The sequence below is a fragment of the Theropithecus gelada genome, chromosome 9 (assembly GCF_003255815.1).
Source record: "Theropithecus gelada isolate Dixy chromosome 9, Tgel_1.0, whole genome shotgun sequence".
Classification (NCBI taxonomy): Eukaryota; Metazoa; Chordata; class Mammalia; order Primates; family Cercopithecidae; genus Theropithecus; species Theropithecus gelada.
The window spans coordinates 93,910,735-93,936,566 of record NC_037677.1 but is presented as its reverse complement, the minus strand read 5'-3'; the positions used below and the strand labels follow the sequence as shown (position 1 = coordinate 93,936,566).

The window sequence follows — 25,832 nt, the reverse complement described above, 5'->3', positions numbered from 1 at the left end:
GAGGTCAGGAGTTCCACACCAGCCTGGCCAACATGGTGAAACCCTATATCTACAAAAAATACAAAAATTAGCCGGGTGTGTTGGCGCACCTGTAACCCCAGCTACTTGGGAGGCTGAGACATGAGAATCACTTGAACCTAGGAGGTGGAGGTTGCAGTGAGCCAAGATTGAGCCACTGCAGTCCAGCATGGGTGACGGAGTAAGACTCCATCTCCAAAAAAAAAAAAGTAAATCCCTTCTTTTACTGTGTTTTTGGTGGAGTTTGCGAAGAGGAAAAGGAAAACCTGATTTATGTTTTCAATCTGTCGTCTTGGTACAGAAACCATCAAGGCTTTCTGTTTTCAGATTTACAGCTTTTTATAAGGGTGAAGAAAATGGAAATGTCCATCAACAAGGAATTATTTAGATAAACTGGTACAACCACAAAATGAAATCATAGCCACTAAAACTAATGCTATGAAAGAATAATACCATAAAAATGTTCTTAATATGTTAAGTGAAAAAAATTAAAAACTGCATGTACAACATTATCTTTAAGTATACAGAAACAGTATATACTAGCACATAGTAACAATATATATCAGAGAAGAAAGCAATACACGAGAAAGTTAAGCATGCTTATCTCTTAGTGGTGAAATGATAGAAAATGTGTAATCAGATCTTTAAAAATGCCTAAAGACAAAAGTTCCCAAGGAATACATAAAAGGTCAAGCATGTCTTCTTGCTGAGGCGTCATTATCTTACTGTCTTCCCTGATTGGGTATGAGTATCACCCTGTTCTGCAGGGTTACCAGGTTCAAGCCTGGGTTCAAGGGTGGTCTGAAATGTTACACAAACCCACAGCCCTTCTCCCTTTTCCAGCCACCTAATGACCCCCATGGTATCCAGAGAGAAGACCTCATCCTGAGTCTTCGCGCTGTGCTGGCTTCTACACCACGATTCGCTGAGGTGGGTCTAGCCAAATTAGGGTGTATAGCCTCTGCCCATAGAAGGTTCTGAAGAAAGAGCAGTAAAAGCATGGAGAAAAAAAGATCTGGTATACATTTTAGGGCATGACACCCTACAAGTGTCTTATGTGGCAGGTATCTTCAAACCTTCGATATAGAAAACTTTAGCATCTCTTAATAATCCAGAGCTGGATTCAGTGGCACACACCTATAGTCCCAGCTACTCAGGAGAGTCTGAGTGGAAAGGATCACTTAAACCCAGGAGTTCAAGTCCAGCCTGGGCAACATAGGGAGACCCCGTCCCCTCCTACACAAAATAAATAAATAAATAAATAAATAAATAAATAAATAAATAAACCCAATCCCTATATGGTGCTGTCTTTTAAAATCCTGTAACTTTGTCAGCTTGCCTGTTTTTGAGGTAGTGGGGCTCTGGCCACTGCTTGGCAGGAAGTTAGCTCACATTCATAGCTCCTGACTTCAGTATAGCTCCTTGATGTAGTACCTGCTTCTGAGGACTTGATGTGACTGACATACTACCCATCTCAGGCTTAAGATCTTGCTTCTGTCCCACAGTTTCTGCTGCCCCTGTTGATTGAGAAAGTGGATTCTGAGGTTCTGAGTGCCAAGTTGGATTCTCTACAGACTCTGGTGAGTGATTTTTCTCCTTGCAGGACCCAGCTACCTTTTGACAAGTTAGGGGTACTAAAGGATATAGATTCTTGGATAGCCAAGGAACAGTTCATGGGCCTCAGAAGAGAACACCCAGGATTTGGGCCTCTGTGTCGACCTGAAGCCCCCAGCTGCATATTGTCGTGTCCCATCCCATAGTAACTGAGGAAAGGCTGACCAGCACTCCCTCTTTAGGCTTCTATTTCATCAACCAGGGTAATCTCCTATTTTTCTGTTCCCTGAGTAGGACTGTTAAAAATCTTCACTGGTTTTTCTGCTGAGACCAAGGCTCCTCCAGGTGTCCTTATGCTGAGGTACCTGCACATCCTAGGTGTCTGAGTGTGCACATAACTGATAGCAGCGGTTTCCTTGGCAGAATGCTTGCTGTGCTGTGTATGGACAGAAGGAGCTGAAGGACTTCCTCCCCAGCCTTTGGGCTTCTGTCCGCAGAGAGGTGAGTGTTACTCAGATAAATTCACTACTATTAACTCTCAATTGGCAGGCATGAGGGGAAATAATACATCCTGTCCTTTTCCCTCTGTCATCCCCAGGGCCAAGGTATTATGCCTGGTTATTCAGGAGGCAAGCAGGGGGACATAATTCTAGTTGAATGACGAGAGAGAGTCCCTATGTGACGGTCAGCTGCTTGGTAAGAGCAGTTGATCACCTTTGCACATTACCCACTTCTTGTCCTTCTGTGGCAAGGAGTGCAGGTTATGGTGCCTCTGGCACCGTGGTGAATAGAAAGGTGAGCAGAACCACTGCTCAGAGTTGGCTTTCTGTTTCTCAGAAAGTGTGTGTCTCTGTCCTGAGTGTGACTAAGGACTTGGTAAGAACACACCAGTTGAGAAGACACTCAGTTGACGTGTTAATTTCCATTTCTGTGTCCTAGAGGTTCTCACTCTCCTCTCCAACAAGGAAATAGGCAGTGGATTGGTGGGGTCTCATCTGGTGCAGGCTCACCTCAGTAGCCATGGGATCCCTCCCTGACAGGTGTTCCAGACGGCAAGTGAGCGGGTGGAGGCAGAGGGCCTGGCGGCCCTCCACTCCCTGACTGCGTGTTTGTCTCGTTCTGTGCTGAGGGCTGATGCTGAGGACCTCCTTGACTCCTTCCTTAGCAACATTCTACAGGGTAATGGGGCTGTGGCAGCCAGGAAGGGGAGTGAGCACAATAGAAATGACATTCCTTGCCCGGGTGCGGTGGCTGACGCCTGTAATCCCTGCACTTTAGGAGGCCGAGGTGGGTGGTCAGGAGTTCAAGACCAGCCTAGCCAACATGGTGAAACCTCGTCTCTACTAAAAATACAAAAATTAGCCGGGCGTGGTGGTGGGCACCTGTAATCCCAGCTACTCAGGAGGCTGAGGCAGGAGAATCGCTTGAAACTGGAAGGCAGAGGTTGCAGTGAGCTGAGATCGTATCACTGCACTCCAGCCTGGGCAACAAGAGCAAAACTCTGTCTCAAATTTAAAAAAAAATAAATAAATAAATGACATTCCTTAAGGGCCAGTGACCTTTCTTGTTTAGCCCCAATATATTTGGTGATCTGGGGGCAATAGCCCTACTCTGAATTGAAAACAATTTGAGTGTTAACTGCTTGCAAACTGTTATGGGTCTCAGTCTTCAACCTCTGTGGACTGTAGGGGAGTCAGGCACCATTTGGCCTCCTCCCCAGGTCTGTGATGTGCTGCTTCTCTAGACTGCAGGCACCACCTGTGTGAACCGGATATGAAACTCGTGTGGCCTAGTGCCAAGTTGTTGCAGGCAGCTGCAGGTGCATCTGCCCGGGCCTGTGACTATATCACCAGCAATGTCCTGCCTTTACTGCTGGAACAGTTCCACAAGCACAGTCAGGTAAGGGAGCAGAATCTTTGAGGGAATGATGGGGGACCTGTGTGCTAGGTTCCCTTTCTCAGAGTGCTAAGTTTTAGCTGGGGCTGACATAGTAGATCTTGGGTTTTGCTCCCATTAGCTGCTGCTGCTGCTTCCCTTACTCACTTTTTCCCTGTCTCTTACATAAAAGGATCATTCTCCCAAGAAGGGAGGATTGCTTGAAGCCAGGAGTTCAAGATCAGCCTGGGCAACAAAGCGAGATCCCATCTCTAAAAAACAAAATTTATTTTTAATTAGCCAAGCAGGACATGCTGGTTCATGCCTATAATCCCAGCACTTTGGGAGGCCAAGGCGGGAGAATCACTTGAGGCTAGGATTTAAAGACCAGCTTGGGCAACATAGCAAGACCACATCTCTACAAAAAAAAAAAAAAAAAATTTAGCTGGATAAGGTGGCACGCATCTGTAGTCGCAGCTACTCAGGAGGCTGAGGCAAGAGAATCACTTGAACCTAGGAGGTCGGGGCTGCAGTGAGCTATAATCATGCTACTGTATTCCAGCCTGACTGTGGCATAGCAAAACCCCCATCTCTTGGACGAAAGAAAGGTTTCTCCCTACATCCAGAGTAGCAGGATTGAAATCCCTTAAAATATTCTTTGACTCCAGTACCCCTTGAAACATTACAGAGCAGCCAGCGGCGGACAATCCTTGAAATGCTCCTGGGTTTCTTGAAGCTGCAGCAGAAATGGAGCTATGAAGACAGAGGTGAGGTTGCCTTCCATTGCAGTGCTCTGGGGACTCTTGAACACTGCAGACTATAAAGGACAGCAGGGCAAAGAGTGCTGTGGAAAAGTAGTCTAGAACAGTGGTCCTATTCTGAGGTTGTAGCACAAGAGAACACTAATAGATGAGATGGATGAGATCTGTTTATTTTTCTCAGTGTGCTTCCTGGATACCCAGTGGATTAAGCTCTTTAAATCTGCCCCAGGAGGCGGGGCATGGTGGCTCACACCTATAATCCCAGCACTTTGGTAGGCTAAGGCAGGTGGAAAACTTGAGGTCAGAAGTTCAAGACCAGCCTGGCCAATATGGTGAAAAACCCTGTCTCTACTAAAAATACAAAAATTAGCCAGGTATGTTGGCACATGCCTGTAGTCCCAGCTACTCAGGAGGCTGAGGCAGGAGAATAGCTTGAACCTGGGAGGCAGAGGCTGCAGTGAGCCCAGATTGTGCCACTGCACTCCAGCCTGGGCAACAGAGACCTTGTCTCAAAAAAAAAAAAATCTACCCCAGGTTGTCTGTATATCACAGCTTAGTCAGGGATATGGAATGTAATGGCTTCCTTCTAACCTGGCCTCTGTCTCTCCCTAGATCAAAGGCCTCTGAATGGCTTCAAGGACCAGCTGTGCTCACTGGTATTCGTGGCCCTAACAGACCCCAGCACCCAGCTTCAGCTTGTTGGCATCCGTACACTCACAGTCTTGGGTGCCCAGCCAGGTACATCTTAAGGGAAAGAGAGAAGAGAAGGATATTGGTCCTTTTCTTGTAAGGCTGCCTTAGTGAAAAGCAGCCTTACTATCCTGTTCTCAATGCAACTCTGGATGATTTGGGATTTCTAATAAGAGCTTGGAAGGGTTGTGATGGCTGCAGGGGACGAAAGATGAGATTCATGTTCCCTTCTAACTACAGATCTCCTATCTTCTGAGGACTTGGAGCTGGCAGTGGGTCACCTGTACAGACTGAGCTTCCTGGAGGAGGATTCCCAGAGTTGGTGAGAATTTAAAGCAGTGAGATATAGAGCACGCTGTTCCCTGCCTCTGTATTGGCAGCAACAGATCAAGCTAGGACCAGGGCTCTGTGCTTCTGACCCTTGGCTCTCCTTAGGGGAGGTGAGCTCTGTGTTAGGCTCTGGCTGCTAACCGGTTGGAGAGATGTAGGACTGCTCTCTTCTTAGGCTTTAAGAAACCCTGTCAAACTCAGTGGGGTAGGTACTTGAGTTCTACTCTTTGGCAAGGAGGTGTTGGGAGCTCACACTCCTGAATCTGCCTAATATCAGACCTAGGCAAGAGAGCTGTGAGCCAAGGCTCAGCCATTGCTCATCTGCTCTGCGCCTCCAGCAGGGTGGCAGCACTGGAAGCATCAGGAACCCTGGCTGCTCTCTACCCTGTGGCCTTCAGCAGCCACCTCATACCCAAGCTCGCTGAGGAGCTGCGTGTAGGTATGTGTCTCTAATCCTCTGTGGCGCATCCCTTCCCAGCAAGGCTTTGGGGCCTTCGTGCTTGCTATCACACAGTGAACCTTCATCTTATGGGTTGCTTTCAGGGGAGTCAAATTTGACTAAAGGAGATGAGCACATCCAATGCTCCCGGCATCTGTGCTGTCTGCAAGCCTTGTCAGCTGTATCAACACATCCCAGCATCGTCAAGGAGACACTGCCTCTGCTGCTGCAGCATCTCTGGCAGGTGAACAGAGGTAACTACTAGGAATAATAACCAAGGGACTGGGCTGAATGGGGAGCTGTAGTCAAGTTTGGAGTTGATGCCTCTAAGGCAGTGGTTCTAGCTGTAGCTATACATAAGAGTAACACAATCAACTCTTTTTTTTTTTCTTTTTTTTCTTTTTTTTTTTTTTTTTTTTTTTTGAGATGGAGTCTCGCGCTGTCGCCCAGGCTGGAGTGCAGTGGCCGGATCTCAGCTCACTGCAAGCTCCACCTCCCGGGTTCACGCCATTCTCCTGCCTCAGCCTCCTGAGTAGCTGGGACTACAGGCGCCCGCCACCTCGCCCGGCTAGTTTTTTGTATTTTTTAGTAGAGACGGGGTTTCACCGTGTTAGCCAGGATGGTCTCGATCTCCTGACCTCGTGATCCGCCCGTCTCGGCCTCCCAAAGTGCTGGGATTACAGGCTTGAGCCACCGCGCCCGGCCTACAATCAACTCTTAAAAAAAAAAAAAAATACTGATGCCTGCGTCCAACTAAATCAGTCTCTGAGGAGGGATGGGACTTGGGCAATAGTACTATTAAGAGTACTCAGCCAGAGCCGCCGCCCATGCCTGTAATCTCAGCACTTTGGGAGGCCAAGGCCAGTGAATCACTTGAGGTCAGGAATTTGAGACCAACTTAGCCAACGTGGAGAAACCCCGTCTCTACTAAAAATACAAAAAAATTAGCTGGGCATGGTGGCATGCGCCTGTAATCCCAGCTACTAGGGAGGCTGAGGCAGGAGAATCTCTTGAACCTGGGAGGCGGAGGTTGCAGTGACCTGAGATTGCACCACTGCACTCCAGCTTGGCCAGCCTGAGCGATAGAGTGAAACTCTGTCTCAAAAGAAAAAAAGGGCCGGGCATAGTGCCTCACGCCTGTAATCCCAGCACTTTGGGAAGCTGAGGCAGGCAGATCACAAGGTCAGGAGTTGGAGACCAGCCTGGCCAACATGGTGCAACCCCGTCTCTACTAACAATTATCTGGGTGTGGTGGCAGGCGCCTATAATCCCAGCTACTCGGGAGGCTGAGGCAGGATAATCATTTGAACCCTGGAGGCGGAGTTTGCAGTGAGCCAAGATCGTGACATTGCACTCCAGCCTGGGCAGACAGGGTGAGACTCTGTCTCAGGAAAAAAAAAAAAAAAAAGTGCCAGGCCAGGTGTGGTGGCTTACGCCTGTAATCCCAGCACTTTGGGAGGCCAAAGCTGATGGATCACTTGAGCTCAGGAGTTTGAGACCTGACCAGCCTATGCAACATGGCGAAACCCCATCTCTACAAAAAATACAAAAATTAGCCAGGAGCAGTAGCATGCACCTGTAGTCTCAGCTACTTGGGAGGCTAAGGCAGGAGAATCACTTTGAGCCCGGGAGGTGCAGGTTGGAGCAAGCCGAGATCGCTTCATTGCACTCCAGCCTGACCTGGGCAACAGGAGTAAAGCCCTGTCTCAAAAAAAAAAAAAAAAAAAAAGTAGGTAATTTTCATGTGGGGCAGAATTGAGAGGCATCACCCTAAGGCCATGGTGCTCAAAAGATGGTCTGTTAACCAGCAGCATGGGCATCATCTGGGAGCTTGTTAGAAGTGCAGAATCTCAGGCCCTCACTGATCAGAATCTGCATTTTAACAGTGTCCCCTGGTAACTCAGAGACCGTTGAGTTTGAGAAGCAGTGCTCCAAGGCAAAAGTGACAGCAGCCTGCCCTGTGGGTAGATTCAGGCCTACCATGGTTGATCCAGCAGCTGTTACATAGTAGAATGAATACTAGACTTGGATTATAACTTGGGCTTGATTCCTGACTTTGCACTTCCTGTGACCCTGGAAAAGCCACTGATCTTTTATTTCATTGTGCCTGCATGTCCTTCTCTATAGAGTGAGGGAAATTATACTTCTAGGGTTGTTACGAAAAATAAGGGGAGAATATATACAAGTGTTTCTGCTGCAGAGCCTGGGACAGAGCAAGTCTCAACTATGAAGTCTGAATAGATCAGAAAGAACAGCCAGGAGAATAAAGTGACTCAGCTTTTTAATAAGGCACTCTTGGTCTCTTCACTCATCTTTGTTCTTCTCATCTGCTGTGTATTGGAAATACCTGAAAGTGCTTTTAAGAAAACCTTACAGAGAACACTTTCTCACCAACAGGGAATATGGTTGCACAATCCAGTGACGTTATTGCTGTCTGTCAGAGCCTCAAACAGGTGGCAGAAAAATGTCAGCAGGACCCTGAGAGCTGCTGGTATTTCCACCAGACAGCTATACCTTGCCTGCTTGCCTTGGCTGTGCAGGCCTCTATGCCAGGTAACTTTCCACCTCTGCTTTCTGGCCTTTGGGAACTCTGCCCTCTGCTGGTGTTGACCACCACTGCCACCCTCTGGGTATTGGTACTGTGTTTTGTATCATCAGAGGTTTATTTTGAATCCTTTGTCCTCAGAGTGAGATTTCATTTCATAGCAAAGGGTGCCACCCTGACCAATGGCAGGAACCAAAATCTACTAGTGTTAGCAACATTCAAAAGAATGCACACCTTTTCCCCTTGAAGTGCTATGTGATTAGTTTACTTAGAATTGGACTCTGGAGTCAAGCCCACCTGGTTGGGTTTCAGCCTCAGCTCTACCGCGTGCTAATTTAGGTGAAGATATTCAGCCTTTCCAAGCCTCAATTTCCTCACTTGTAAGAAGGAGATAGAGTACCGTCTAGGCTGGCGCCATGGTTCACACCTGTAATCCCAGCACTTCAGGAGGCCAAGATAGGAGGATCACTTGAGTCCAGGAGTTTTGAGACCAGCCTGGGCAACACAGGGGGCCCTGTTCCTATAAATAGTCAGGATAGTGGTGCATACCTATAGTCCCAGCTGCTCAAGAGGCTGAGGTGGGAGGATAACCTGAGCCCAGGAGTTCAAGGCTGCAGTGAGCCATGATTGTGCCTCTGCACTCAAGCCTGGGTGACAGAGCGAGATCCTGTTCCTGTCTCAAAAAAAAAAAAAAGAAAAACTGTTTCACAGGGTAGTTGGTAAGGACTAAATAAGATAGTGTGTAGTACCTGCCACACAGGAAGTACTCAGTATATGATAGTTGCTATAAATAATGACTCATGAAGAAAAATGCATGTTTTTAATTTTTTCAGAAACCAACATTACTGTGTTTTTTTTTCTTTGCATCTCCATGGACACCAGGGACAACATTTCTATTTCTTATGTTAAGAATGTTCATCTTAGCTATCCTTCTTTCCCACTGTTGGCTTAGTCTAAGGACTGTGCTGAGTTCTCAAGAGCGCTCTGTGGCCCCAGGTCAGACCACTCCTGTTTCTAGTGCCCTGCTGGTTCTCAGGACTACAGCACTACCAGAGGCCAGATTAAGAACTGCTGTCATGGCTAGAGTCAAGCCCCAGAGTCAGTGATGGTGACAGAACCCAATCATCCATTTCTTGAACCCGTCATGGTCTTGTGATTGTGTGCATGTGTATGTTTTGCAGAGAAGGAGCCCTCAGTTCTGAAAAAAGTACTGTTGGAGGATGAGGTGTTGGCTGCCATGGTGTCTGTCATTGGCACTGCTACCACCCACCTGAGCCCTGAGTAAGTATAATCATGGATGTGGCCTGAACCCAGGGAGGATAGCATTCTTGGGAAGAAGCAACAGGTAGCTGCCTTGTCAGCTGTCCTTTTACCTATATGTAAATGTGGGTGCAGTTAATTGTCTTGTAAGTTTTGCTGACAAAACAAAAGGAAGGGGCTCTTAGCATCATGGACTATGAGGGTGGGAAGCCATGGACCAGTGGTTCTTAGCTGCAGATGGGCTTAAGAATTACCTGTAGGGCATTTTGAAACATACCTTGACTTCCCAGATGGGAACCTGAATATAAATGATTACTGGCACATAATATGTGCCAAATTAGTATTTGTTCAATGCATGAATGATCAGGGCATGTCCCATTGACTTGGTGATCCTAATTTGAACCCCAGGTTGAAAAGCATGTCTGTGGAGGAGAGGGCTGCTTTAGAATCCTAGCTTCTTGGTCATACCTAGTACTTTGCCCCCAGGTTAGCTGCCCAGAGTGTCACACACATTGTGCCCCTCTTCTTGGATGGCAACGTCTCCTTTCTGCCTGAAAACAGCTTCCCGAGCCGATTCCAGCCATTCCAGGTGACAGTCTTAGAACTTACATCCTTCAAGCTGGTTTTTTTAGGGCTAATCTGGGATGGGTAGAGGGGCAGACAAGCCTATTGCTGGCAGGCTTGATCGGGCTCTGCTTCTTTTATAGGATGACGCCTCGGGGCAGAGGCGGCTGATTGCACTGCTTATGGCCTTTGTCTGCTCCCTGCCTCGAAATGTAAGTGAGCACATTTGGGAAGTACCGTTATTTAACCTTGACAAGGGGAAATGGATCCCAGGTGACTTTGGGTTGAAATTTGCCACAGGCTAAGCTGATCTTTTACTTCCCCCACTAGAGGAGTTAGTTCTTATCCATCCCGGTCCCTGCTGCCACTGTGTACTGGTTCTCTTGGAGTTCAGGTGTTCTCTGGGTCCATTACATGGCCAGGTTTTCTGTAGGTGGAAATACCTCAGCTGAACCAACTCATGCGGGAGCTTTTGGAACTGAGCTGCTGCCACAGCTGCCCCTTTTCTTCTACCGCTGCTGCCAAGTGCTTTGCAGGACTCCTCAACAAGCACCCTGCAGGTACTGAGATCAGACTGTGTAAGGAGCCTCCCACAATCAACTACCCGTGAAATCTTATAGCTCAGTTCTCATTCTCTTTTTAAAAGGAGCTTGCTAATAACATTAATAGGGCTTCAACTGCTCAAGCACTGTCCTGGGACTGCCTGTGGGAAAAGCATCAAGACCACAGTTGGGCAGAGCTTTATAGTACCTAAGAAGAGAAGGGAGCACAAAGAATCTAGTTCTGCCATCCTACTCCCTACAGTGGGGCTAGTGACAACCCTCTCTTTTCAAATGGCAGCACCTCTGTATTATGAGAATACCAGGCTCTTATGCAGGTGTCCAATCATTTTGTCCACAGGCAAAAATGGTATTTTCCCTTTCTAACAGCTTCTCAGGGAGCTCTGCACTTAAGTGATTTGCATCCTTCATTGTTAAAGGGAAAATGTGTAGCCTTTATGTCACCATTTCCTCTCCTTTTTAGGGCAACAGCTGGATGAATTCCTACAGCTGGCTGTGGACAAAGTGGAGGCTGGCCTGGGCTCTGGGCCCTGTCGTAGTCAGGCCTTCACTCTTCTTCTCTGGGTAAGGAGTTGGAGTAGAGTCTGTTTAGACAGAGAGGCAGTTATGTCTGGTTAAATAAAATGTCCCTGTTTGACCCTAAACTATAAACATCTATGTCTCTGGGTTCTGGGGTTTGAGTGTCATTCCCCAATTGCTCTCTGTGTCTCCAATTACAGGTAACAAAGGCCCTAGTGCTCAGATACCATCCTCTCAGCTCCTGCCTTACAGCCCGGGTACGTCCTTTCTGGAGACAGGAGAACCCAGGACCTAAACAAACTTTCTTGTTGCTCCTATTCCTCCCAAGGACTTCCATCCTCCTCTGTGTGGGGTTTTTTTTTTTTTTTTTTTTGGAGACAGGGTCTCACTCTGTTACCCAGGCTGGAGTGCAGTGGTGCGATCACAGCTCACTCCAGCCTCAACCTCCGTAGGCTCAGTGATCCTCCCACTTCAGCCTCCCAAGTAGCTGGGACTACAGGGGCACCCCACCACACCCAGCTAATTTTTGTATTTTTTGTAAGAACTGGGTCTGGCCATGTTGCTCAGACTCCTAGGCTCAAGCAGTCCACCTGCCTTGGCCTCCCAAAGTGCTAGGATTACAGGCATGAGCCACCACACCCAGCCCCATTCTCATCTTTGGCACTTAAGATCTTCTTCCCTGATGTACCTCAAAGGCTCTTTTTTCTCCAGCTCATGGACCTCCTGAATGACCCAGAATTAGGTCCAGCAGCAGCTGATGGCTTCTCTCTGCTCATGTCTGACTGCACTGATGTGTTGACTCGTGCTGGCCATGCTGAAGTGCGGATCATGTTCCGCCAGCGGTTCTTCACTGATAATGTGCCTGCTTTGGTCCAGGGCTTCCATGCTGCTCCCCAAGGTGAGGAGTCTGAAAGAAAGGCCCCACATATACACACCTCTCCTTTGCTTGGCCACATTCCCCAAGATAATTTAGGAGCCACTTGCTTCTTTAGAGCTATATTGTGGTCTGTGCCTAGAAGACTAAACTTCTAGATTCTTGTCCCACTTCTTCCTTTGATGGGTGTATCTTGCTTATTCTGAGCGTGAAGGACTTTTTCACCCCTTTGTAGGCTGATGTCTCAGCCTCATCACAGATCAGGATTGAATTCTCAAGCTATATATCAAAGTCCAATTTCTCTTCTAAGCCTTTCCATTTTTTACAGATGTGAAGCCAAACTACTTGAAGGGTCTTTCTCATGTACTTAACAGGCTCCCCAAGCCTGTGCTCTTGCCAGAGCTGCCCACGGTAAGTCCTGCAGGCAGAGCTTCTAAGCAAAGGACAAAGCTATTCTTCCTCAGATGGGGCTAGAAAGAGGAAGGGACAAGAACCAGGATCTTCACAATGTGGCCATCCCCCACCTTGCCCATTGCCCCTTAGCTTCTTTCCTTGCTGCTGGAGGCCCTGTCCTGCCCTGACTGTGTGGTACAGCTCTCCACCCTCAGCTGCCTTCAGCCTCTTCTACTGGAAGCACCCCAAGTCATGAGTCTTCACGTGGACACCCTCGTCACCAAGTTTCTGAACCTCAGCTCTAGCCCTTCCATGGTGCGTTGAGCCCCAGCAACTCTTCTAGGCACCAGCATCTCTCCCTGGGCATGCTCTCACCTCCTTGTGGTTGTGTTCCAGGCTGTCCGGATCGCCGCACTGCAATGCATGCATGCTCTCACTCGCCTGCCCACCCCTGTGGTAAGTACCTCAGGTGTCCCTCCTTGGCCTGGGAACGTCTCAGAAGAGACATGTAAGTACCTTTTTGCCTTAGTCAAGTGGGCTTGGCCACCCTGCTGTGTAATTGAGATCTGAATTACAAGGTGCAGATCTTGTAATTCTGGGCCCAAGGATTATTTTCCTTGGGCCCAGAAGGTAACAGAATGGTCATCCTGCCACTTAACATCCCTTGGAATCGCTAAAGATGTTTTGCTTTCCTCAGAATATTAGTTGTACAGAATCAAAAAAGCGGTACTTTCAGCTGCCTTGGATGAGCAAGGTTGATTATATCCTCTATATCCTCTGACTCCACAGCTGCTGCCGTACAAACCACAGGTGATCCGGGCCTTAGCCAAACCCCTGGATGACAAGAAGAGACTGGTGCGCAAGGAAGCAGTGTCAGCCAGGGGGGAATGGTGAGTTTCTAGGTCATGGGGAGAGATGGGACCAAAATGAGCCTCACCACTAATGCCGCCAACTTTCTTTCTGCCTACAGGTTTCTGCTGGGGAGTCCTGGCAGCTGAGCCCTCAGTCCTGGCCTAGACTGTTCTGACAATCTAACCTGGAATTACTATCGAGCCATCGTCCCCAAAGCAGGGAAACCACTGGCCTCTGACTGCCTTTCCCACAGACACAGCACAAATGCTAGGCCTCTGTTGCATGGCTGTACAAGGAACTTAAGAGTCCAGATTTCCAGTGGATTTGTGAAATAAGTGTGTGTGAGACACTTGTGTTTGAAGAAAGATCTAGGGTCCTGGGTCTCTTGCATTGGTATGTCAGAAAAGGGGCGATATGCTGCTGAGGGGTGAGTGCATATGAGTGTGGCCCTGAGGACCAAGGCTGGCGGATGTGTGTACCTGCTGAAGAATAAAGATTTCTTTTGGTAAGGGGCTGTCAGATATTTCCCCCACCCCACATATGCTTCATATAACCCGAGGGGCCACTGCACCAAGCTGGAGGAACAATGACAGGGACTGGCCTGTAAGCCCAACACCTTAGGAGGCTGAGGCAGGCTGATCACTTGAGGCTAGGAGTTTCAGACTAGCCCTGGCAATACAGCAAGAACCCATTTCTACAAATAATTTTTTAAAAAATTAGATTGGGCATGGTGGCCGATGCCTATAATCCCAGCATTTGGGGAGGCTGAGGCGCATGGATCACTGGAGGTCAGGAATTCAAGACCAGACTGGCCAACAGGGTGAAACCCCATCTCTACTAAAAATACAAAAATTAGACATGGTGGCACATGCCTTTAATCACAGCTACTTGGGAGGCTGAGACACAAGAATCACTTGAAACTGGGAGGCGGAGGTTGCACTGAGTCGAGATCGCACCCCTGCACTCCAGTCTACGAGACAGAGTGAGACTCCGTCTCCAAAAAAAAAAAGGAGGCATGACCAGAACACCAACTCACTAGGTTTTGACCCTGACTTTCCCCTTCCCTGCCCTATTGTGAGGCAGAGAGTGAAAAGCTACATATCTTTAAAAATCGAATACCTTTATTTTTGTTCCCTTCAGCAGCATGTGAGAAGTGGCAGTGACCTCAGCAGCAGGTCTGGTATCTTTGCCCTGTTGAGAAGCCAAGATCTCAGCTGTACTAGTCAGGTGTTTTTTCAGACAGCAAGTAGGAGAGGTGGTGGCCAACTCCAGTGCTGTATCCTGGAGGAGGTCCTGGTCAGCACTGGGCAAGGTAGGTAGCTAGCTGCCTGACCCCTAGTCTGGGGTTGGAACTTCTGTTTGCCTGAGTAAAGGGATGTCAGTCCTAAGATTTCTCCATATTGTGTCTGTCTTCTGCAGTGGCAAAAAGGCTGGTCCTTGAATTGTCCTGCATGGTACCCTAAAGCAGGCCCACTGGCTCTTTTTGATCAAGGATTCCAAGAAAAGTTGCCCTTGGAGGCCCTTGAAATAACATAGGAAGCAGAATGAGTGCTCAAGTCGTGGCTGACACAGTCTAGCTCACACTGCCATCACAGAGGCTGAGTGAGCAGTCACCCAGGGAGGGGGCTCCCAGCTCATTCCATTCCCATGGGGCAGGTGACTAGAAGGTAAGAGCACCCGAGTAAGCCAATGCCTAGAAGAGAAAAGAGAAATGTCTCTGAGTTCCAAGAATTCTTGGTCCTTCCCGATCATCATTCCTTAACAAGCATACATCAAGGTATCCTGAAGCTACCTTGATGTCAATCATGAAAGTAACAAAAGTTCTAATTTTTTCTGCCCAATTTTATCCAAATGTACCTTTTGGTGCCTTGAAGGCCTTTTGAGGTTTCGAGCTCAACTTCTAAAGGTCCACTTTAAGCACAGTGATAGGAGTGTCATGTACATGGGAAAGGGTGGAGGGAAGGCACGTCTGCTCATCTAATTGTTATTGCCTCAGTAACTGCCATTTGAAAAATTGTTTCCCCAGCCAGGCGCGGTAGCTCACACCTGTAATCCCAGCACTTTGTGAGGCCGAGGCGGGCGGATCACGAGGTCAGATCAAGACCATCCTGGCTAACATGGTGAAACCCCATCTCTACTGAAAATACAAAACAAAAATTAGCCGGGTGTGGTGGCGGGCACCTGTAGTCCCAGCTACTTGGGAGGCTGAGGCAGGAGAAAGGCGTGAACCCCGGAGGCGGAGCTTGCAGTGAGCCGAGATCGTGCCACTGCACTCCAGCCTGGGCAACAGAGCAAGACTCCATCTCAAAAAAAAAAAAAAAGAAAGAAAAATTGTTTCCCCTTGTCTTGGGCTGAGAGGTAGCTCCAATTACTGTCTTAGGGCCTCTGTGACAAGTAGATTATTTTCATCTCACAAATTATTGGCTTGAACTCTAGACACTGCTCTCCAAGTGAGAGGTGACTGATGGCCACCGCATCCTACAACCAGAGGACCCTTCCTGAGCACAGCTTTCCTAGGATTCTACTGTAGTCATGTTTAAGCCTTATCTGTTACTTAAAACCACACAGTGTTGGCCTCAAGCCTCTTAGGTTCAAATGAACAATGATCTCTATTCGTAGAGTCTAGAACTGTGCTAACACAGTAGCCACTAGCCATGTTCTAAGTGCTCACAGGCACAGAACATCTTTCTCATCACAGCATTCTGTTGGACCGCATTAGTCTGTGTGTCTTACATTACCTTCCTGTGTCCACACCCAGGAATACCTTCCAGTTGTCCAAGCAGCCGTAGTTGTAAGGATTCCTAAATACCTGGAGCCAAGAAAAACACATGTTTTTTTGAACTTCTAATTTTTGAGACTAAACTGGCTAAGCTAAAGCTCAGGTAGAGTAGTTCTGGCCTTTTACAATGCTTGCCCTAGTCAGCCCTGCCCATGGCCTGTTTACAGGAGAGCAGGTTCAGTTACCCACCTACCCACCCGGAGCCTTTAACCCTACTCACTCTGCCCTTGGCCTGTAGCCGACGTCTCTCCTTCTTGTTGATGTGCCTTTCGATGCTAGTCTCACCTCGACTGATGAGAACAGCATGCCATACAGTTAGGGCACCCAGGGCAAGTGCCACAGAACTAAGAAAAGAGGGGCGAAGACTGGTGGGTAGTTTAGAGAGGGCTGGAGGAAGTATGTCTGAAATTGAGGTAAGCAGTAACAACTGGCTTGTAACCTCTCTACCTAAGTCTTCCTCACCTCCCAGCATATATCCTAGATAAACTTTTACTTCATTATGTCTATAAAGAGCATCAATGAAAAAGCATCAAAGTGGCCTAAGAATAAATGATGTGAAGCCAGGCATAGTAGCTCATGCCTAGTAGTCCCAGCAACTCGGGAGGCTGAGATAGGAAGATCATTTGAGTCTAGCATGGGCAACATAGCAAGACTCCATCTCTGTTGTTGTTAAAGGAAAATAAGAGAGTATGCAGAAAGGAGAGTAGAGAAGTCTGTATTACTGAGAAAATGTTCTATATTTCCTAAAATACCCATGCTTGGGAGATAGTGGGAGGTAGTAAAAGCACCCAGGGTTGGAATGGGATGGCAAGAAATTCAAATTCCAGTGCTACTATTCCTACTAGCTGTGTATCATAGAACAAGTCACTTCACCGCCCCTTGGCCCCCAATTTTCAGTTTTCCTCATCTATAAATAAGGAGTTTAACTTACTTTGGTTACATATCAAGCATATACTTGTATCCATGTGCTTAGTAATAAGCAATGCCAATATCCTCAGTGCTCCCTGCCCCGAAATGCTTTAGAAAAGTGCTGGCTCTTTGCCAACCTAAATTAGACTAAAACAGTAGCAGTTCACTTAGGAATGGGTTTCCGCCTGCATGTGGGCACCTAAAAAACTTTTTTTCTGAAGCTTCCCCTCCCTTAAAACTATCAAAATTAAATACCTGCACAGGAACCAGAGGTAGACAAGACTCTTGTGAGTCATCCTTTCTCGAAAGGAGAAGATGGGTGGTGGGGTCTGGTGATAAGTCTAGAAAAAGAAAACAGCAAAGCTGGCTCATTTGCTCCGTGGGTCTCCAGCAACTGCCCCAGCACCTATAGGCAGGAAGTGATCCAAACCCAGGCAGAGAAAACGGGGTAAAGCCACAGAGGAGTCAGGGTAGCAGCGAAGATGGGTGGACCAAGCCCAGCGGCATCACCACATAGACAAACACTGGGCAGCAGAGCAGGGTCTGGACAGGATGGTGAAGCACAGGAGGAGCTGACCCTGGGCCTTTAGAGTGACAACACAGATGGGGCTCCAGGGGAAGCCACTCCAATCCCCAGCCAGAACTCCTTCACTGCACGGCTGCATCCCCAAGAGAGGAGACCAGACCATACCCAGAATGGACTGACTGGAGTGAGGAGAACCACTAGGGACTGTGAAACGGCAGCAGAAATACAATCAATATGGGCCCAAGATGGGCTCAGCAGATTAAGGAGTCCTAAAAGGTACTGGGGGGCAGGGATGATCCAGATGTAGATAGACCAGGTGCAAGGGATGATCAGACTGGCTCAGCCTGATCTCTGTCCCCTGGAACCCCATTACACAGACTAACATAAGACTCCTTGCTGCTCAGGCCGTCACCCAAGGCAGATTGCTTGCTCGGCCGAAGAGAGGTGATGATGGGATAGATAGCCAAAACTGTCAAATACCAGGAACTTCCAGCTTGCCTGTAGGTCACTTAGTTTACCCACCACAGCCAGTCTGCCTGAACACTCCTGATCTGGTCTAGAGTGGCCTCTCAGCAGTCTCTACAACTAAATGGGCAGGTCGGCCCCAGTTGCCTGAGCAACTCTATGCCCCCAGGCCTGAGCAGCAGGAGGCAGTGGGGTGGGGACAGCCCACCTGGTTGGCAACCGCCTGTAGTTTGTTCTTGTCGAGCTGTTTCATTTTCTAAGGGGATGGAAAACAGTGCTGGTTATACTCTCACGCCTCTAGGATGGGGTGCTACTGCCCCATTCCTTAGGGACAGATAATACATCTCAAAGTTCTGCACTACCGAGCTGCCCTATTCCTGACAACGAGCTCACCTCAATGGCAGCATAAGCCTCCCGGAAAAGGTCCCAACTTCCATAGCTGCAGTAGACACAGCCCAGAGTCATGAAAAAGCAGAATGAGAAGAAGTATCGATGGTTATAGTGGCCCACACAATTGTTTAGCCAGGCTGGTTGGGAAATGATTAAGGACTAGAATCAAACACAATTTCAGGTGGTGTCCAGGCCCCTCGGATTCATCCCTGGTTCGTGACATCACCCAAGCCTCAGGCTTCCAGTCACTAAGAACTACTTTCCAAAGGCAGGAAAATACAAGACTTTACACCCAAGGTTGAGGTAGAAGTGCTCAAAGCTTTTCAGAGCATTCAGGTCCCACCAGGAAGTCACAGAAACTGAAATCCTTCACTAAAATGAATCTGCCGATATTTCCGCCTAGCTGGAGTCAGCCAGACATCTGTGTGGAACAGCAGACGGGGACCCATAGTTCTATCTGGCGCACCCAGTGAACAACCACAGAAGCTTAAACATCTCTTTCCATCCAATAGCTGTTAGCATGAGAGTTTAGAAAAGAAAGAGCTGTTAAAAGATTCCTTGCTCCAAGAAGATCTGTCCTAGAGTGTGAGCTTCCTGCACCCCCAGGAGATGGTCAGCCCCCACAACTCCTCAACTCCAGTGTTCTCTGCAGGGTGATGCTAAAATGGTGGTCATTAACCCTGTACAGTACTCTGGAGCTAAGGAAGGCCTCAGGCAGAAGAGGAAGCAAAAGGATACGGCAGTGGTGATCCATCTTCAGCACACACCTGTGAGGAAGGGACACAGGCTCTGTTACGGTGGCCAAAGTTCTTGAGATGTCAGTGCCAATTCTGACATCATCCTGCTGAGGTGGAAAGGGCACAGACTTTGAAGACAGCCAGGCCTTGCTTCAAACCCAGCTCTGCAGTTTAATAGCTATAAGATACTGGACAAGGTAACTCATCTCTCCAAACCTCGGTTTTCACAAGTGGTAATAATGCCTAACTCACAGGACCATCGTAAGGATGAGGTGTCAGGAGAAGAGGGCACATCGCCTGGGACATGATGGGTGCTTCACCTATGTCTTAGCAAACTCAAGGTGAGGTTTTTCCCTAGGGCTACAGCAGAAGGGCCACAGCTGGGATTCCCAGAGAGCAAAGCCAAGACCCACCTGTTGCAGATGCTGCAGTGGTGTGTTCGGGCTGGCTTGGGGTAAATGCACTTCTTACAGATGGAGACCGTGGCGATATCATTCCTGCCCTGTGTGAAGGGAGAGCATAACTGTGGCAGCACCATTTCTGTCTCAAAACATACCAAGGTACTCTCCCCACTCCTGGGACCAGGTCCCATAGCCAGCAACTTCCCCCAGTGCCCCTGTGAGGACCCACCTGGGGTGGGTACCCAGGCGGAGTGGTGATGGCCTGGTAGTAGTGGAAGACAATCAGGATCAGATTCCAGTGGCTATAGAAGAAATGCCAGCAGAGTCGTGGCACTGAGTAGGTTCGGAGGATGAGAGGCAGGACACATAGGTAGGCGATAGCCACAATGGAGCCTGTCAGCACGATCACCAGGACTACGAACACCTGCCAACACCAGCAAGGTCAGGGAGACATAGCGCAAGAGCTATGCCCAAAGCAGACTCAGAGTTTCCCTAGGGGTGGGGGCCGGCCTCCAAAACCTGGGTTGAGTCTGTCAGAGACATGTCCCTCTGCTCCCCACAATACCCCTTTTCCTGCTCCCTGGACATCACTCACCACTCCAAACCAGCGGATCACATTGTCTACCAGCCAGTAGACAGGCTCAAAGGCAGCATCGACAGCAGTGTCACTGCCCCCAAAGGAGTTGTAGAGCAGGGAGCGCAGGCAGACCTTGCCGTAGCGCCAGCGCTGTACTAGACCCCGGAGCAGAGGTGGACAGCGGCGCCTGTAGCCCAGCAGCAGAAGTAGGCGGAGGCAGAGGCGGGCTGGGCCCAGCAGCAGGCTCCGCTGGCCTCGCATGGTTCCTAGGAGAGCACACCATTGTGAGGATCTAGTCTGAGCCCTCCCTCCCCAACCCGCTAGTGGGAAGGCCTAGAGTACTCACTGGGAGGGCAAAGACCTGAGACTAAGACCCAGCTAGGCCAGTCACCAACTATGAGAAGTAGGGAGGTTACTTCATTTTTCTACGGACAGTGCCCATGTTCCAACCAGATTAAGGGGGTAAGACTGACGGTTCTGAGCCTGCAGAAATCGTACTTATATTACACCACATGGTTGCATAGCAAATCCAAGGTGATGCACACCTAAAGCAACAGGCCACAGGGAAGGGGTGAGAAAGGCCGCTCCAAACCAAAGCAGTCTTAGGAATTGTCTGTGTAGACAGACCTTTGGGTAGAGTGTGGCCCAGATGGACAAAGCTACCCACTGTGTCTCTGGGCATGGCCACCGTAGCAGAGATCGCCCAGACTTCCTGACTGCGTTGGCGCATCAACCTACCTTCAGACGATTACTCCTCACCAAAGAACAGCCAGTGGAGGAATGAGTACACAGAATGTGGATCCTGCACCGAGATATTCCCTGGTGCTATTTAAGTCTTGGCAAAAGATACTCTTCCTTCCTATTCCCTCTGGGCTGACGTCACAGGCTAGCCGACTCAACCTGGTAGCATGACATTCCCTGTCTCCTGTCAGGACAGCCAGCTACCCCTTGCATGACAGAAAATGCTTTGTCTCCAATTCCATTCCCAGCCCCACTCCTAAGGAAATGGTAGCTAAGATAACTCCAGGTATTCTGAGCCAAAACCACAGGAAGGAGTCACGAGCAATGGGAGGGGACCTCCATGTTGATTCATGAAGGCCTTGGGGGCCTGACCTCTCTGATGGACTCCACTGCCCCAGTCTAATTAGACACTCAAGAACCTTCTCTGCAGCTGCTGCCTTAGCCCCAAGCTGCCCAACCAGACTTCCCAGTTCACTGCTTCTGTGGCACCTCTACCAGTGCCTCCATCTCCTCTCTGCAGTTTCTACCTCATGCAGCAGCCATGGGAAGAGATCAGCTACCTGGGCAATGACCCGAAGACACAGATGCGCTAACAGATGACAGTTTCATCAGTTCTGCAGATTAAATACTTTCACCAGAAAGAAAAATTATCTGATTTTGCCCTGAGGCAGCCAGGGAGGGCTGCTTTGTCCTTGACAACCCCACTGACTTATTTAACAGGTAGCTCAAAACCCAACAGAAACTGGAGGAGGCTGCTCCACTGCAGGGATGGTTTCAATTCGGTAACTGGAGCACTGTACTCTCCTTGCACCCTGGCTCATCCCCACAAAAGACCTTTCAAAGAAAACACTTAATTACCTCCTTGCACAAGCCCTGTAAGCTCTAAGGCGAAAAGGAACTCAGCAGACAAGGTCTACAGAGGAGAAAGCACAATTCGGTAGGGACCTACACAGCACCAGGATAAAGAAACCGTCTGTTCCTGTCACCTCCTAGGAAGCTAAAAGAATTAAAGGGAGTGTAGAAAAGAGAAAAAAAGGCCAGGCATGGTGGCTCACGCCTGTACTCCCAACACTTTGGGAGGCTGAGGCAGATGGATCACTTGAGGTCAGGAGTTAAGAGACCAGCCTGGCCAACATGGTGAAACTTTGTCTCTACTGAAAATACAAAAAAATAGCTGGGCACAGTGGCACATGCCTGTAATCCTGGCTACTTGGGAGCCTGAGGCAGGAGAATGGCGTAAACCCGGGAGGTGGAGGTTGCAGTGAGCCGAGATCACACCAGTGCGCTCCAGCCTGAGAGACAAGTGTAAGACTCCGTCTCAAAAAAAATTAAAAAAAAAAAAGCTCAAGCTCAAACTTCCACCCCTATTGTTTGGAGGCATGATTTGGCTTGTAGCATGAATTTTTAAAGTGGTAGATACCCACAATCAAATGTAAGAGTGGGACAAAACAGATTACCCCACAACAAATCTAGGTGGCTGTGGGACTGTCCACACCGCTGTTCATTCCCTTTCTATAGCTAATGGAGAGTTTCCTATTTGCCAAAATACTTTTTGTAGTAATAGCATGCAAATCCAATGCATTCCTCATTTGTAATAAACTCGAATTATATGCTACTTCACACCTCTTCTAGTCTTAAAAAAAAAAAACTTCTGTTCTCCACTTTTCAGATCATTCTCAACCACGTCCTAAATTCCTGAGCGCCACAGGAAATGCCTGCCTCAAGGACTAGATTTACCCAATTCCTTAGGGTTCAATTTTGTCCCTAAGCAGTTCTGTAGCCTCGGACAAATCATTCAACCCTGCTGGGACTCAATCTCCTTGTGTTCACATTCAGTGAGGGAGTGGGATTAAATGCTGAAGTCCCTTCCAGCTCTAACCCTTATTGATTCTGTAACTATACAGATACAGTCAACCCCCGTATCTGCGGAGGGATTGGTTCCAGTCCTCCCTTCAGATACCAAAATCTATGGATGCACAAATCTGTTATAAAATGGCATAGGCCGGGCGCGGTGGCTCAAGCCTGTAATCCCAGCACTTTGGGAGACCGAGACGGGCGGATCACGAGGTCAGGAGATCGAGACCATCCTGGCTAACACGGTGAAACCCTGTCTCTACTACAAAATACAAAAAAACTAGCCGGGCGAGGTGGCGGGCGCCTGTAGTCCCAGCTACTTGGGAGGCTGAGGCAGGAGAATGGCGTAAACCCGGGAGGCGGAGCTTGCAGTGAGCTGAGATCTGGCCACTGCACTCCAGCCTGGGCGACAGAGAGACTCCGTCTCAAAAATAAATAAATAAATAAATAAAATAAAATGGCATAGTATTTGCATATAACCTATACATATCCTCCCATATACTTTAAATCATTTCTAGATTACTCATAATACCTAATACAAAGTAAATGCTACACATAAACACTTTTTTTGTTTGTTTTTGAGATGAAGTCTTGCTCTGTTGCCCAGGCTGAAGTACAGTGGCAAGATCTCGGCTCACTGCAACCTCTGTCTCCTGGGTTCAAGCAATTCTCCCTGCCTCTGCCTCCCAAGTAGCTGGGATTACAGGCACCCATCACCTCCCCCAGCAAATGTTTGTATTTTTAATAGAGACAGGGTTTCACAATGTTGGCAAGGCTGGTCTTAAACTCCTGACCTCAGGTGATCTGCCTGCCTTGGCCTCCCAAAGTGCTGGGATTATAGGCATAAGCCACCACGCCCGGCTGCCCCCAAGTATTTCCAATCCATGGTTGGTTGAATCTGCGATGTGAAGCTCACAGGTATGAAGGGCTAACTGTATTTGGTAAGTGTAAATGAAATGTTTATAAAGCACTTAGCACAATACTTGGCTCATGGAAGTACTCAAATATTTGCTGAACGAATGACCTGGAGGGATGCAGAAGTGGAAAGCCTGGCCAGATGTCTATCTGTCCTACAAATACCAACAAGGACACTCTTGCCAATGTGATAACTCTAAATAAGTGTCTCCTGCTATCATTCTGTCTGATTAATAAAAAGAGAAATACAAACTGTTATTAAAATCATGGCACTTAGGAGCTAGAAGTCGTTTTTGAAAACAAGCCCAACCAGAAATCAGCCCAACCGTGTAAATAGAAAGCTCCTAGATGCACAGATACAGATTTGGGTGAACAAAGTCTGAAGCTAGGGCCTCTCTCCATTAGCTAATGGGGTACAGGATGCCAGGAAATTGATATATGTAGTAAGTGGGCTGCAACTGAACATACAAACTTTTTTTTTTTTTTTTTTTTTTTGAGACTGAGTTTTGCTCTTGTTGCCCAGGCTGGAGTGCAATGGCACAATCTGGGCTCACCACAACCTCCGCCTCCTGGGTTCAAGCAATTCTCCTGCCTCAGCCTCCTGAGTAGCTGGGATTACAGGCATGCGCCCCCACGCCCGGCTAATTTTGTATTTTTTTAGTAGATACGGGGTTTCTCCATGTAGGTCAGGCTGGTCTCGAACTCCCAACCTCAGGTGATGCGCCTGCCTCAGCCTCCCAAAGTGCTGGGATTACAGGCAGGCCACCGCACCTGGCCCAGACTTTTCATCTCAGGAAATAGAGGTAAAGCAAAATTCAAAAATATGTGTGTAGGGAAGAAGGGGGTAATCTCAGTGAACAGGGGAGGAAACAGAGCAAAGCGCAGCTTTACTACCACCCCAAGCACAAGCCCGAGTACTCTCATCCCTCAGTAACAGTCACAGGCCATAGTGGTCGTCTGCCACCAGACAGGAGGAGATTGCAGGCCACAGCACTTCCCTCTTCCCATGGCTCTAAGTCACTATCTGTTTCCCAAGGGGAAAGTCGACTGAGGGGACAGGGAGGGACAGGCGGCAAAGCCATCAGAAGTCAGGTGAACTGAGATCAAAGTCGTGGGCAATGTCATCTGGACAAGGACGCTGCTCTCGGGATGTTTGCAATCTCAAGTAGGAGATACCAGACATCAATGAAGAGTAGCATTTTATTCACGTGCAGACCTCCCTTCTGGGGTAACACGCTGAGAAGAAAAAGAGTAGCAACTTTATTTTGGGGCTGCTTATCTTTTGATGACGGGCCCACACAACCAGAGTTCGGCTTTTTCAACCTGAGAAAGCTTACTGAAGGGGGGATGGGAGGCCGCGAAGAGGATCGGACCGCAGGACTGGAAGCTACAGTTTAAAAAACCGGGAAAAGGCCGGGCGCGGTGGCTCACTTTGGGAGGAATCACCTGTAATTCCTGCACTTTGGGAGGCTGAGGCGGGCGGATCAAGAGATCGAGACCATCCTGGCCAACATAGTGAAACCCCGTCTCTACTGAAAATACAAAAATTAGCTGGGCGTGATGGCGCGCGCCTGTAGTCCCAGCTGCGCGGGAGGCTGAGGCAGGAGAATCGCTTGATGCCAGGAGGCGGAGGTTGCAGTGCGCAGAGATCGCGCCACTGCACTCCAGCCTGGCCAAAGAGCGAGACTCCTTTTCAAAAACAAAACAAAACAAAAACCGGGAAAAGGTTTTATTTCTCAATGACAGCCGCGAGGTGAAACTGCGATGGACTGGAAGTCAAAAATCGCGGGTTCCAGTTTGGGCTCTATCTTGAAGATTTTGGACAAGTCAAACCCGGTCTCTGAATCTGAGGTTCCACATCTGTGAAATAGACGAGTTGGGTCGCTTGACCTCCTTCCTTCCTGCTCTGAACGTAACGGTTGCTCGCAAGGTGCGCTCCGGCTGAGGAGGGCGCAGCCCCTCAGGGCAGGGCGAGGAGAGAGCAGGAACCCGGACTCAAGACAAGGCCCCAGGGCATTGCCCGACCCAGAAAAAGGGACTAGGATGGGGAGCAAGGGCCGAGGCTTCGCCCTTACCTGCCGCCTGCCGACTCCCCAGTCAGCTAAACCGAGCCCCGCAGCCTCTGCCGCCGCTCACTGCCACCCCCTCCGACTCGACGCCCCGGCCGGGCCCGGCTCAATCCAAACCACCATGGCCCGCCGCCTGCAGTGCCAGCCAGCGGACCCAGACCTGCCGCCAGCCCATCCTCAACCACACGCGCAGGCGCAAGCATGGAGCGCTGAAGTTCCGCCCCCGGATTTGTCC

The 25,832-nt window shown here is 48.8% G+C and overlaps 2 protein-coding genes across 13 annotated transcripts in view; one reads left to right on the top strand and one right to left on the bottom strand.

Moving 5' to 3' along the window:
- Positions 1-13,743, top strand: part of MMS19 (MMS19 homolog, cytosolic iron-sulfur assembly component) — a 40,161-nt gene extending 26,418 nt beyond the window's left edge. For 3 of the 7 annotated variants that reach the window (XM_025397934.1, XM_025397932.1, XM_025397936.1), the window contains 23 exons: positions 862-948; positions 1,524-1,598; positions 1,996-2,073; positions 2,613-2,751; positions 3,317-3,471; positions 4,136-4,214; positions 4,821-4,946; positions 5,139-5,220; positions 5,567-5,667; positions 5,772-5,921; positions 8,065-8,220; positions 9,394-9,493; positions 9,959-10,061; positions 10,180-10,248; positions 10,470-10,596; positions 11,060-11,160; positions 11,316-11,372; positions 11,827-12,013; positions 12,318-12,400; positions 12,533-12,697; positions 12,779-12,838; positions 13,172-13,272; positions 13,353-13,743. In XM_025397934.1, coding sequence (XP_025253719.1) covers positions 862-948; positions 1,524-1,598; positions 1,996-2,073; positions 2,613-2,751; positions 3,317-3,471; positions 4,136-4,214; positions 4,821-4,946; positions 5,139-5,220; positions 5,567-5,667; positions 5,772-5,921; positions 8,065-8,220; positions 9,394-9,493; positions 9,959-10,061; positions 10,180-10,248; positions 10,470-10,596; positions 11,060-11,160; positions 11,316-11,372; positions 11,827-12,013; positions 12,318-12,400; positions 12,533-12,697; positions 12,779-12,838; positions 13,172-13,272; positions 13,353-13,380 — 2,409 coding nt within the window. In that variant the 3' untranslated portion in view covers positions 13,381-13,743. Of the gene's footprint in view, positions 1-861; positions 949-1,523; positions 1,599-1,995; positions 2,074-2,590; positions 2,752-3,316; positions 3,472-4,135; positions 4,215-4,820; positions 4,947-5,138; positions 5,221-5,566; positions 5,668-5,771; positions 5,922-8,064; positions 8,221-9,393; positions 9,494-9,958; positions 10,062-10,179; positions 10,249-10,469; positions 10,597-11,059; positions 11,161-11,315; positions 11,373-11,826; positions 12,014-12,317; positions 12,401-12,532; positions 12,698-12,778; positions 12,839-13,171; positions 13,273-13,352 lie in introns of all 7 variants that reach the window. The other 4 variants (XM_025397933.1, XM_025397937.1, XM_025397938.1 and 1 more) reach the window with 3 other exon arrangements.
- Positions 13,744-14,333: 590 nt separating this feature from the next.
- Positions 14,334-25,826, bottom strand: ZDHHC16 (zinc finger DHHC-type containing 16). Of its 6 annotated transcripts, none has more exons than XR_003121095.1 (11): positions 25,604-25,814; positions 20,037-20,284; positions 19,671-19,865; positions 19,454-19,542; positions 19,042-19,070; positions 18,307-18,440; positions 18,122-18,169; positions 17,178-17,263; positions 16,230-16,357; positions 15,973-16,043; positions 14,334-14,927 (listed from the first exon to the last, which is right to left on the bottom strand). XR_003121095.1 is itself a non-coding variant. In XM_025396126.1 (11 exons), exons 2-11 carry the CDS (start codon positions 20,277-20,279, stop codon positions 14,813-14,815), a joined length of 1,134 nt encoding a protein of 377 aa, XP_025251911.1. In that variant the 5' UTR covers positions 20,280-20,284; positions 25,604-25,826; the 3' UTR covers positions 14,334-14,812. The 6 variants fall into 6 exon arrangements, 5 of the variants coding, with proteins under 5 accessions (XP_025251911.1, XP_025251912.1, XP_025251913.1 ...); XM_025396126.1 differs by having other exon boundaries at positions 16,234-16,357; positions 25,604-25,826; XM_025396127.1 differs by lacking the exon at positions 18,122-18,169 and having other exon boundaries at positions 16,234-16,357; positions 25,604-25,826.
- Between the last annotated feature and the right edge of the window lie 6 nt (positions 25,827-25,832).

Bases quoted from the DNA above. Each gene is read 5' to 3' on its own strand.
- ZDHHC16 (XM_025396126.1), bottom strand. From the start codon at position 20,279: ATGCGAGGCCAGCGGAGCCTGCTGCTGGGCCCAGCCCGCCTCTGCCTC. The intron at 19,543-19,670 runs GTGGGTCCTCAC...CCCTTCACACAG, and splicing joins CGCCTGGGTACCCACCCCAG to GGCAGGAATGATATCGCCAC. The intron at 14,928-15,972 runs GTAATGTAAGAC...TTTCTCTTCTAG, and splicing joins CTGGGTGTGGACACAGGAAG to GCATTGGCTTACTCGGGTGC.